Source organism: Augochlora pura, chromosome 7 (assembly GCF_028453695.1).
Source record: "Augochlora pura isolate Apur16 chromosome 7, APUR_v2.2.1, whole genome shotgun sequence".
NCBI classification, from domain to species: Eukaryota; Metazoa; Arthropoda; class Insecta; order Hymenoptera; family Halictidae; genus Augochlora; species Augochlora pura.
In genome coordinates, this window is record NC_135778.1 from 31,218,016 (window position 1) to 31,229,113 (window position 11,098).

Below are 11,098 nucleotides of genomic sequence, written 5' to 3' on the forward strand. Positions count from 1 at the left end.
CCTCGTCTCGTGCTCTACGATATTTGTAAAATTTTATCATTCATTCGACATGTTCTAATCATATTTTTAAAAACTAAAAAGTAAAAACTAATATAATGTAACAACTTCAGTCTATTACAAGTGCGTGAGTGTAGTGTAAGATTCGCGACAGTCCTAAGACACGCTCCTTGGTTTACGCACCAAGTCGGCGGGGGTTAACTATTGCTCGAAGGAGAACTCGGCTCGATCTTGCTACGTCTCGCGTCGCGATTTGACTTTTATACGCAGCTGAACTAGAAAATTTGGTAGTGGGGACCGGGCCTACGTGACCAGATCACACCGCGGATGGTACTGAGAATCGGAGACGCATGACCTTTCTTGAACTCGCGCCTATACGGCAGATTAGGGTGAGGACTGGGCCTACGTGACCAGATCATACCGCGGATGGTACTGAGAATCGGGGACGTGTGACCCTTCTTGACCTCGCGCCTATACGGCAAATTAGATATTCTATTTTTGAGTGAAAGGACCGCGTTTACCGCCGACGTTATCTAGAGTATGCCTTCAAGAAGGAAAGAAAAACGTCGGGAGAAAATCTCCGTACGTAACATTGTTTTATGAGAAATGCTACTCAGAATTTTCTAGTACATAATCTACTAAATAATTGAATAGGAAACATCGAAATATTGTTGTATCTATATCATCTCATAAAATTCTATATAATTAATCAAAAATATCAATTTTCTACGGTTGTTTATTCAATTGAAATTATAGACGCAAATGCATAGCGTTGAGAAAACAAGTTAACCAAACAGTCCGATGATATAATATTTTATTATAGTATTTCTATGATAGTTTTTGTTTATTGTATTATTACTGTCAATGCAGTATCATTTTATCTAGTTCCTTGGATCATTCTATACATAGATGACGCTATTCCCGAGAGTAGGCTTAAGCGGGCAGATCCCGTCCACTTTTATAATAGCTGAACCGAATAGATATGATCGTGGACCTCCAATCTCATCAGCTGATTCCCAAATCCCCTTCAACTATCCCCTTAATCCTTATCACTGATGGAAGCTGAAAACTTTCGACGTGGAGACGGAATCGTGGTGGTCAGACATCTTGGTCCGCCTTTGTGGCACACGTGGCTGAACTCTATGAGAGATTAAGCTATTTATACATTGATTCGGTGTTAGCCGTTTAGGCTCCTCCCCTAAAGGAATCCTAACTAAATATCGTAATCGCAATTATTCATCTCTGAACACGACAAAATAAAAGTCTTTACGAAGGAACTGCTTATTGATATTAATAAACATTGATTCATTAACAGTAAACCAAACAGTATACGAATTTGTATAATCTATGCCAATGAGAATGTAAAGAAAAATTCTTTAATATGGATTGTAAAATTTATTTACAGCTAATGATAAATATTAGAAAATTGTAGATGAATAAATGATGAATATTAAAGTAACTGTAGACGAAGAGGTTATGAATATTAAAACAATTATACACGAATGAATTAAAGGTATTCAAATAACTGTAACAAATTATAGATATTAATACAATTACGAATGAAAAGATTATGAATACTGAAACCATTATAAGTGAATGAATTATGAATATTGAAACGATCATAACAAAAGAAATTGTGGATATTAAAACAGTTATATATATTTACCTCCTAATATATAGATAAAATTATTCCGATCGATTCTATTTATTGTTAGTAAGAAAACAATCAAATGGTGTGTTGCTGCAATTTATTGAAATGTACATTTGAATAAATATTATTACTGTTATTCGTCCGTGGAACAGATCGATTTTGTTGAAAAGAATGAAAAGATTCTATTGTCCCATAGTGTTGTAAATTTAAATGCCCATTACTCGCTTTCCTCTTTTCGTGGAATTTTTATTAACTCTTTGTGCCCCGATGGTACTTCATTACAAAACCGCTTCCATTGAAAGACCGCTGTGAATCAATCATGCAGTCATTTTACAGTGATTTTATTGAATTCAATTTTATTGCTACACGCAGTGGCGAAATATTTAATCAGAAATGTATTTGCACTTGACCTATTATTATATCAATATAATTTAATGCAATCATAATGAATAATATTCATTATGTTAATGTGCTCGAATAAATTTAACGAATATCAAAGGTGCCAGTTAAATTAACACATTCTAAATACTAATTAATGAAAATTATACTATTCTATTATTACTGTAGTATTATGATATTATTATATATCATTATAAATTATATTATTATGTATTCGAATATATTTAACAACGAATATCAAAATCAATATTTAATTTAAACATCCTTAATTTTTCATAACTAAATTGCCATTTATCTTAATTTATATATTTTGGTGTGGCTATATATATTCTTTTCTTAGCATATTGTACGTATAAATTTTCACTTTAATCGTTTACTTTAATAACTAATAATACAATTGAGTAAAACACGAAGTATCCGCGGAAGTCACTATAAAATGGCGTGTCGTGCCTAAGAGGTTAATGAATCCTAAACACTAATTAATAAAAATTATACTATAATAAAATAAAACTATTATCTTTATCGATGAGATAAATTATTGTACGGGACTTTCCCTCATCCGTCGTGTTTCTTTCGATATTTCCAGGAAGAGTTCCGTCGATTCATCAATCAATTAGAGGTCCTCAAAGAAAAAAACATTCTCCTTGGCAACCATCATTTAGTGAACAAGTTGGTGGCGATGCACGAGGCAGCAAACCGAGCGGAAACACAGGTGTCCACGATCCAGGCGATCTCCTCGAGCATGAGACTGAACGATCTAAATGGATCCACGGCGATCGCTGAAACGAACGTTGGCGGATCCTACCAGGTCGACGGTGACAAGAAAGCTGGTGAGTCAGCAGACAATGACGCCAACGTATACTATTCCGCAATTTTCTGTTTCATAAGGTTTCGCCCAAAATTACATTTCTTATCTGAACATAAATTTCAAACGTTCTTTTACCTGAAAACAAAATGAAGTAATTCTTTTGTCACTATTATTAATTGAAATAATTCTTTTAACGTAAACAGCAAATGTAATTTTAATGTAAATGCACATTGATACATTTTTTCGATATAAATAGAAACTGAAATAATAATTTTTAAATAACCAATCAAAATAAGAAAAGTATGTTGGACAAATTGGAGTTTTTATATCTTTCTTAGTAGACACAAAATTAGAACAGTATTTTTTGAATAGAAATTTCAATTATTAAAATAAGTTCAGTCATAATTATTTCCACATTAACAAAAACAGCCCCTGAAATAATATATTATTCAGAATACATTTTTATACTTTTCTAAATAGATATAAACGCTTCACAATTTATTAAAAAACTACAATATCCTCGATTTCGCTCTAATTTATTGTACTAATAATATTACGTATTTCATTACGTTTATATAATTATTAAACCTGTGTTAAATCATCAACCTGAGAATATTTATAGATAGAATGTAAACAGTCGTTCCTTGAAATGTTTTAATATTTATTAACATTAGTATAATATCAGTATAATAATTTTCGAAATTCCATTTTCTTGCATCGAAAATGTTGCGAAACAAATTTGTTGCAAAACAACAAATCTTCAACTGTCCAGGTACGGAGACAAAAGAGGAGAAACGATGCCAGTCATGCGTGGAGAAGAACGGCATCAAGACCAAAGAGCCGAGCTCCTCGAAGGACAGCGAGGTGATGGTGACAGTGGAGCCGAAGAAGACCCCAAGGACCGCCGACGTGGCAGTGTCGACTTCCGGTAGGCCGACCACGGAGGACATCGGTACGGAGACGAAGCCGGAAGAGAAGGAGCCGAGGGAGAAGAGCAAGAGCAAATCGGGCCACGCCAGGACGCGCGACATAGTGATCAATCTGGACGACAAGACCAGGTTCTCCGAGGAGGTCACGGTGTAGAGACCTGAGCGTGTCCAGTGAACCTATTAGGCTACTCTAAGTCGACTCAAGTGGTCAGTGTCGGTGCGCAGGTGTTCATCGAAAAAATATCCAAAGTTTCCTTTGGGAAAATCGTTTGCCGATAGTTGAACGATTCCCCAAAAACTCGATGACCCCATGGACCAATACCGCGTCGGAGGAAATTCCCCAGGATGTGGTTTCTTTGGGGAACCATATGAAAACCATCCGGAAATATGTAAGTACGCGACGGAGTTTTCCCGTTTCCTCGGCGGAAGAATGAAGCGCGTCTTCGAACGAGGAAACTTCCAGCCGATGGGAGAATGCACTCTCCTGTCGGAGAGCTGCGTCGCCGGTCCGTCCCAGATAGAAAAGTTCTGCACCTTTTCTCTAGTTTCACCGATTTTTACGGGAACCTCTCAACTTGAGACTACTCTGAACAGGCCCGCATAGCGAACCAATAAGTACTTTGTCATTGTTGCACTGTATCGCGGATTTCGAGGTCGGCACGCAGATCAAACGATTTTTCGACTTAAATCACGTCGAAAATGTTTGACGCGCCGTCCCTCGAGGACGCACCGTTCTCGAGAAAATCGAGTCTGAAATTCCGGCCGTCGTGGCCACACCCCTATCGGCGCGCGCACGTCGGCAGAAATTTCAACCGCGATTTACTCGGCGAGAATGCATTCTGGGAGAAAATTGTGTTCGACGTTTTCGATTCGCTTTTGGTCGGAGAATCCAACTCCGTCGACGCTTCTGCAGAAAAACGAAACTTTCGAACGTTGAAACGTTTCTCAAAAGTGACACACGGAGATGTTTGCTCGGCGCGCGACCGTGCTCGCGAAATCCGCAGACGTTGTTTATTTAAAAATTCGATTCTATCTGGGACACATCCATCAGCCCCGACGCGCATGGGCGGCCGCTCAGCTTCTGTAAATATCGCCCTAGCCGCTTATTCGAAGTCTTCTGCCGTAAAGCGTAAATTGATTTGTAAATAATACAGAGGCGCTCCCGCGAGCGATTCGCGCGAGCCACGCGAACGGTTCGAAGCCGTTTCCATTCGAGATCGAGCGTGTCTGAGAAAGACGGGCGGAAAGAGAGAACGCCCCTCCCACGCGCTCGTCATATCAGTCCAACTGTAAATAACGTTGTACATAAACCACGCGACGCGCGAGTTTGCCACTAGACTAACGATCGAGTTTCGTTGTTATGATCGTGCGTTAGGTTATCATGGTGCGTCGTTAGACTAACCGGAGGCATTGCGTTCGGTTATTGCTCGTGTAATCGCTGGATATTCGAATTTCTGATAATCGTTCTCGTTATCTACTCTAGACAACTTGCTTTTTTTTTTATTGCCGCAGGAACATCTCGAACAAATATTTTGAATTATTTGGTGTTCGACGTTTCAGATCCATTTTCGTTGACGTTTCCAATTAACTAAAAACACAATTATGCAGTAAATTATCAAGAATTTTGTATTTATATTTCTATTAACGCCAGTATAGCTGTACGTTCTGAATAAAAAATTATCTCGGACAATTGCCACCGTTGGCAATGTAAAATCAATTTCGATTGGAAATATTTCGCTCCAGAATTGCTGACGTTAATTATCAAATTACATACCTCGTAAATTAATTTCGTTCGCAAAATTCATCGTAAATAGTTGATATTCTGTAACATTTTAAAATTAAAAATATATATTTCGAGCATGGTTTTTTTTGCAAAAGAGCGAGAGAATTCTTTAAATTTTAAAATTATTTTGATAATTTTATTGGAAACGTGTTTTTTCTTTTTTTTAATAAAAGAGCAATAAAATCAATTTGATATAAAAATCGTTTTACAAATTTCATTGTTAACGAGTATTCTTTTCTCAAGAAAGGAAATAAAAATTTTACCAATTTAAAAATCTTTTTCCGATTTTATTGTATACACGTATAGTTCTTTTGAAAAGATCATGTCACAATTCTGTTTAATTTAATAATCAGCCTACCATTTTCTTAGAAGTATTTTAAGAAAAAGAGCGTCAACATTTCTTTAGTTTAAAGATTGATTTGTAATTGTACTTGAAACGACAACTGCTTTTTACTTCAAATAATAATTGGCAATACAGTTTATTCATGATTTCAACGAGCAGATAATGATTTCCGATGATGCGCGAGTATCCCGGTCATGTGCAACAACCTAACAATGATCACGCGACAATGGGGAATCTTCGTTGCGCGGCGTTGATGAACGGACGATGATGATGAGTATGATGACGGAGATACATTGACGGCCGGCAATGGGAACACTTATCGATCTCGAATTTATTCGAGAATCGCGCGCGCTGAATGACGGGCCTTTTGACGATCCGTCCCGTTACGCGACACGACACCGTTAATGAATACCGTCGATCCGCATGAATGGCGAATATTATCTCGACTGTTTATGAATAATCATTAGCAGTTATTTAGAAAGTCATTGTTACTGAAAATATGATTGAATTTTTCAATGCCGCCCGCATTGAAAGGTGAATTTGGTCCACGTGCAACAAGTTGATTACATAAACGCTCATCGATGTAGCGTTTATTGATTCCGGTTTAACGATTCGTTCACCAAATTTAAATCGTTCGATCGCTAATTTAATATCAATCGATTCATTTGATAACAAACGCGTACGCCGGACAGTTTAACTAATTGTTAAATAAACGACTTAGCGGCCGATCATTCGCTAATTTGTGTATTTCGCGGCCGAGAGAAATGATCCATCTTCCCGCAAGGCCTCATAAAAATCGGATTGTCAGACCCACGTGATAGATCTCCCGATTTTCCGATCGTCCCCGGGTTAATCCTGTTCCTCAATTTCAACGGCGATTAATTACTTCGTCAATCATTTGCCGACCTGAGAGTCGCCGAGCTGCTCCTCGAATCGGTAAACCAACCGGCCGACAAATTCTGCGTGAAGATTAATTATCGTTCTAATTAAACGAGCTGGTTCACAAGCGGCACTCCGTGATCGATCAGTTTTTTCCGTCTTCGTCTGTAACGGTAATACCATCCTTGACGGTAGGACACCGATTACAGGAGACACAGCCTGGTCCCGGTCTGTTCATCAACGCCAGCTCGAGACTCCACTTACTAAGTAAACATTTTAATTATGCATATCGGTCCTCGGGAGCCCGCGTCCTCTGGGAGAAGGAAGACCGTGGTTTTGGGAACGACACGGTCCGGTCGGTGTTTCCAGCTGCCATTTTGATTCTACCCTTAATTTGGTGCGCTCGAAAGCGCGTGGAATTGTTGCAGACTTGTGTTCAGCCGAATTTCGAAACAATAACGTAAACTTTCCGCAAGGAATCATTCAGACTTCTCTTCCGTTTCGACTTTTTAAAATCGTCCCATGCTGATTTTGAGGTTAGAAAATAGTTTTCGATGAGTCGAGGAAGATCACTAAATCAATTGTACGGATTAACACACAATGAAACGCTGTACAATACTCTTTTAATCTACTTTGTATTGAAAACCCTTTCGAGGAAATAGCAATCAATAATTTGTTCGCATTTATTTAAAGTAGGAAATTATTTAGAGTTCTTGAGTCGTTTACAATTAATATTGTACTGAAGATTCGTCTAAAAAACATTACCATTGATAATCTTTTCGATACCGTCTCGCGAATGAGTTAGAATAATAATAATGTAGTGCAGATCATTTTTGTTAGAGAATTATTTGGATAGAAGGAGTCACTATGAACGGACCTGTACAATACTAAAATGACGATCAGTAAGCATTATATTGAAAGTGCTGTTGGACAAAGTCCATGTTGACTATTTGCCGACATTTTCTCTAATATGCAGAATAGAAAATTTCTCAAATTTTTTATACAGATCAGATCACTCTGAGACAGCCGGTATAATGCTCAAAAAATGTCCAATTGATATGTTCCAATACTACGGAACGAAATTATCTTGAAATGGTTTTCTATCAATATCTGTGTATATTTTCTACGATATTTATTCGAATTAACAAATCTTCCTAATCAATTATCTGAAGCACCATGTTTTGACACGACCTGTTTAATCATACCTTTCGCAGAATCCTCGACCAAATCCGGTCATATTCTGTCAACTTACTCTGACCTACCTTTCTCTAAATGGGAGTGCCTTTGATCCTCGATCTGCTCAACAGGTGGTTCTGGAACAACCTCAAAAACACGTTAATTACTTCCAACTGACTATTATACTCAAAATCCATTCAATGCATATTCGTGAAAACACCCTGCCAACATTTTCACATAAGATAATAGACTATGAAACGACTTGTATAATCAAATTTAACACAAAGCCTTCGACCAAATCCAAATATACCCTCCAAATTTAGTCTAGCCATTATTTTTTGAAATTGGGAAATTTTTAACATCCTTCTTGCTCGATTGATGGTCCTGAAACAGTATGAAAAACTTAAATTATTTCCCATTGTTATTATATTTAAACTCTCTTTGGAAGACTCCCTTACCATCGTCGTTTCAATACTTTTCCTTAACAATCATTCGAACTGAGACATTCTCAAAATAATAGACTATGAAACGACCTGTATAATCGAACTCTGCACAAAGCCCTCGACCAAACGCAGTCATACAGTGTCAACTGACACTGGTCAACATCTTCAAATTTGCTGTCTTTGACACCCGATCTGGCCAACAAAACAGCCTGTTGAAAACAAAACAACCTCTTGAAACAGCCTGTACAGTACGATTTGAAACTAGAGTAGACTACGACAATGAGACACGCGGATTCCGCCCCTCGATCGAATACAGTAGCGTGCCTTTGGTGGTCTCGTGGCAGGGCGGCGTCGAAACCCGATAATCGAGTCGAATGTCGATGGTCGAGGGAAAGAGAGAGTCGAGCTGCGGAAAGGGAAGACGCCGGTTTCCGGCGGAATTGGCCCCGGTCTAGATAAACTCGTCGATACCGAGCCTGGATCACGCAGCCCTTCTTCTCCCAGAGGACTGGAGGGTGGATCACGTTACGCCTATAATAACGGGAAACGCCGACTAGATGTAACGAGTACCAGCAATATTCGCTTTCTCGAGGAAAAAATGAAAAAACAGCGGGACCGTGGCTGCGACCTTCCGCGCGGGAAATTCGAATCGCAGCAACGGCCTCTGTTCGTAATTAGAAGGCGACGCGTTCGGCACGGGTAATTCACTTTGCAATCTGTCCGTTCTACTCCGTTCCACTTGCCGTTTCGTTTGCTTTAGGTGAATAGAGACCTACAGATAATTTAAAAACGTGGGCGCGATGATTCAGCAGAATCTTACTGTTCCGAGTCGAATGTAATTTTAAGTTATTTTTTATGAAAACAGCAACTGTAAAATGGTTTTTCGAGTTAAGAAATGTAGAGTTTCAGAAAATATTAAATTTTTGGAAAGGACATTCTTGTTGCAATTTTACTGTTTTCAGAATGAGTTGATTCTTTATTGAAAAAAGAATGATGGTAGAAATTTTTGAAGAGCTAAGAATGATCCGTAAAATTTAAGAAATTCTTTTCACGTTTTGCGATGTTGAGGTAAACATCCAAAAATATGTCTTCGTTTTGACCTTTCTGTAATTTTGAAATCGGACTTGTCTTTTGTTATGATAACAGGGACTGGCATAAGATTCTGTTAACAAGTTGAAAAACCATTATTTTCATATATTTTATAATTGAGATACATCCAAGAAGATGTTTTGTCTCGATTTGTCTGCAATTTCACAATTATGTTCCTTTTTTATTAAAATAGCGACTCTGAGAACGATGACTAGCCAAAAAATGACGTACAAAATTTTAAAAAATATTTTATTCTATACAAGAATGAAATTTCGAAATCTTCAAAACAGTTTTGCTTCGGGTAAACATTATTTTTCTCGAATCAAATTGCATTTGTAATGTTCGTAATTCTATTTCGTAAAACAACCTTTTTGCAAAATTAAGTTCTCATTATTTCGATAAAAGAGAAACAATTTGCATAATAGACGATTGTTCTTAAAAAATTTCTACATATCCAAAAATTCATTCCACGGTCATGACTTTAACAAAATGAAACAAGAAAAAGAATCATTTTGCAAAATTTACACTTTAGAACACTCTTTATCGAACTTTTCGATTCTCGGACATGCAAAAAAAAAAAACGAGAATTACACGAGCCGCGCGTCCGTGGGAAGGAATTTTGTCGCGGCATCCGTTCGCTCTGCCAAATTCGAGGCTTGTCTGCACGAACAACGTGAAATAGCCGCGGCTCCGTTCAAGATTGCAGTTTCGCGTGCAATAAGACGAGACTTGTTTTCCCGTCGAGATTCCATCGGGTTTAATAAGAATTATCGATATTCGATGTCGGCGAGCCGAGTATTTTGTTCGGCGGACATAATTTCGTGGGTGATGGGTGTTCCCCGCGTTTTTTTCGCGAGACGCGCAGGAATGTTCGACGAGAGAAAGACGTTTTCGGGAGCCGAGATCACTATGATTATGCAACAGTATATCAGCGACGGGAATTGATGCGTGCGATTGTTGGTCACATGGTGTGCTTGGGGACACATTGTTATTCGATGCTCGCTGTTACTCGATCGATCATCGAGTAGCTAAGCCGAGTATGCGTGTGCATGCGTGCGTGTGCGTGTGCGTGTGCGTTTACGTGTCTCTTTTGGTTTGATTTAGGGTGACGCTCGGTTTCACGGGAGCCGATTTTACCCGAGACCCGTCTTGTCTGTAACACTGTTACGTCGTCGCCGGGCGAGATCGTGTCATTAAATAAAGAAATAAATAAACGGATGAAAATTATCGAAACGCAACGGTGTCTTCTTTTGGAACCGATCCTCCTCGTTTCATTCCATTTCGTTTCATTTGTTACGTCGTTTGGCTCGTCTAGCGATATAGCGACACAATTCGCAAACTTTGTTGCCTATTGACTTCGTTAGTTTTTGTGCGCATCGTTTAGTTATTCATTGGTTTCTCCGGTATTTTAATTAACAACTTATACACTCTGTTCAGTCATTTTTTCATTTCACCGATGTTTTCATTTCTCCAGTAGGTACAGTAGCCTTTTAACACAGGAATTTATTTGTATTAGTAAATCTGCGATATCATTTAACGTATTCTTACTTTTAGTAATTTTAGTAAAATTTTTCTAAAATACGACATCACATCTTAATTTT

General features: G+C 38.1%; 1 protein-coding gene across 1 annotated transcript in view; it reads left to right on the forward strand.

Moving 5' to 3' along the window:
- The window catches only part of LOC144472023 (metabotropic glycine receptor), a 278,340-nt gene extending 267,610 nt beyond the window's left edge, over positions 1-10,730 (forward strand). The window contains exons 12-13 of the mRNA XM_078184653.1: positions 2,634-2,877; positions 3,628-10,730. Of these exons, the coding sequence (XP_078040779.1) occupies positions 2,634-2,877; positions 3,628-3,938 (555 nt within the window). The 3' untranslated portion in view covers positions 3,939-10,730. The remainder of the gene's footprint in view (positions 1-2,633; positions 2,878-3,627) is intronic.
- Positions 10,731-11,098: the final 368 nt, after the last annotated feature.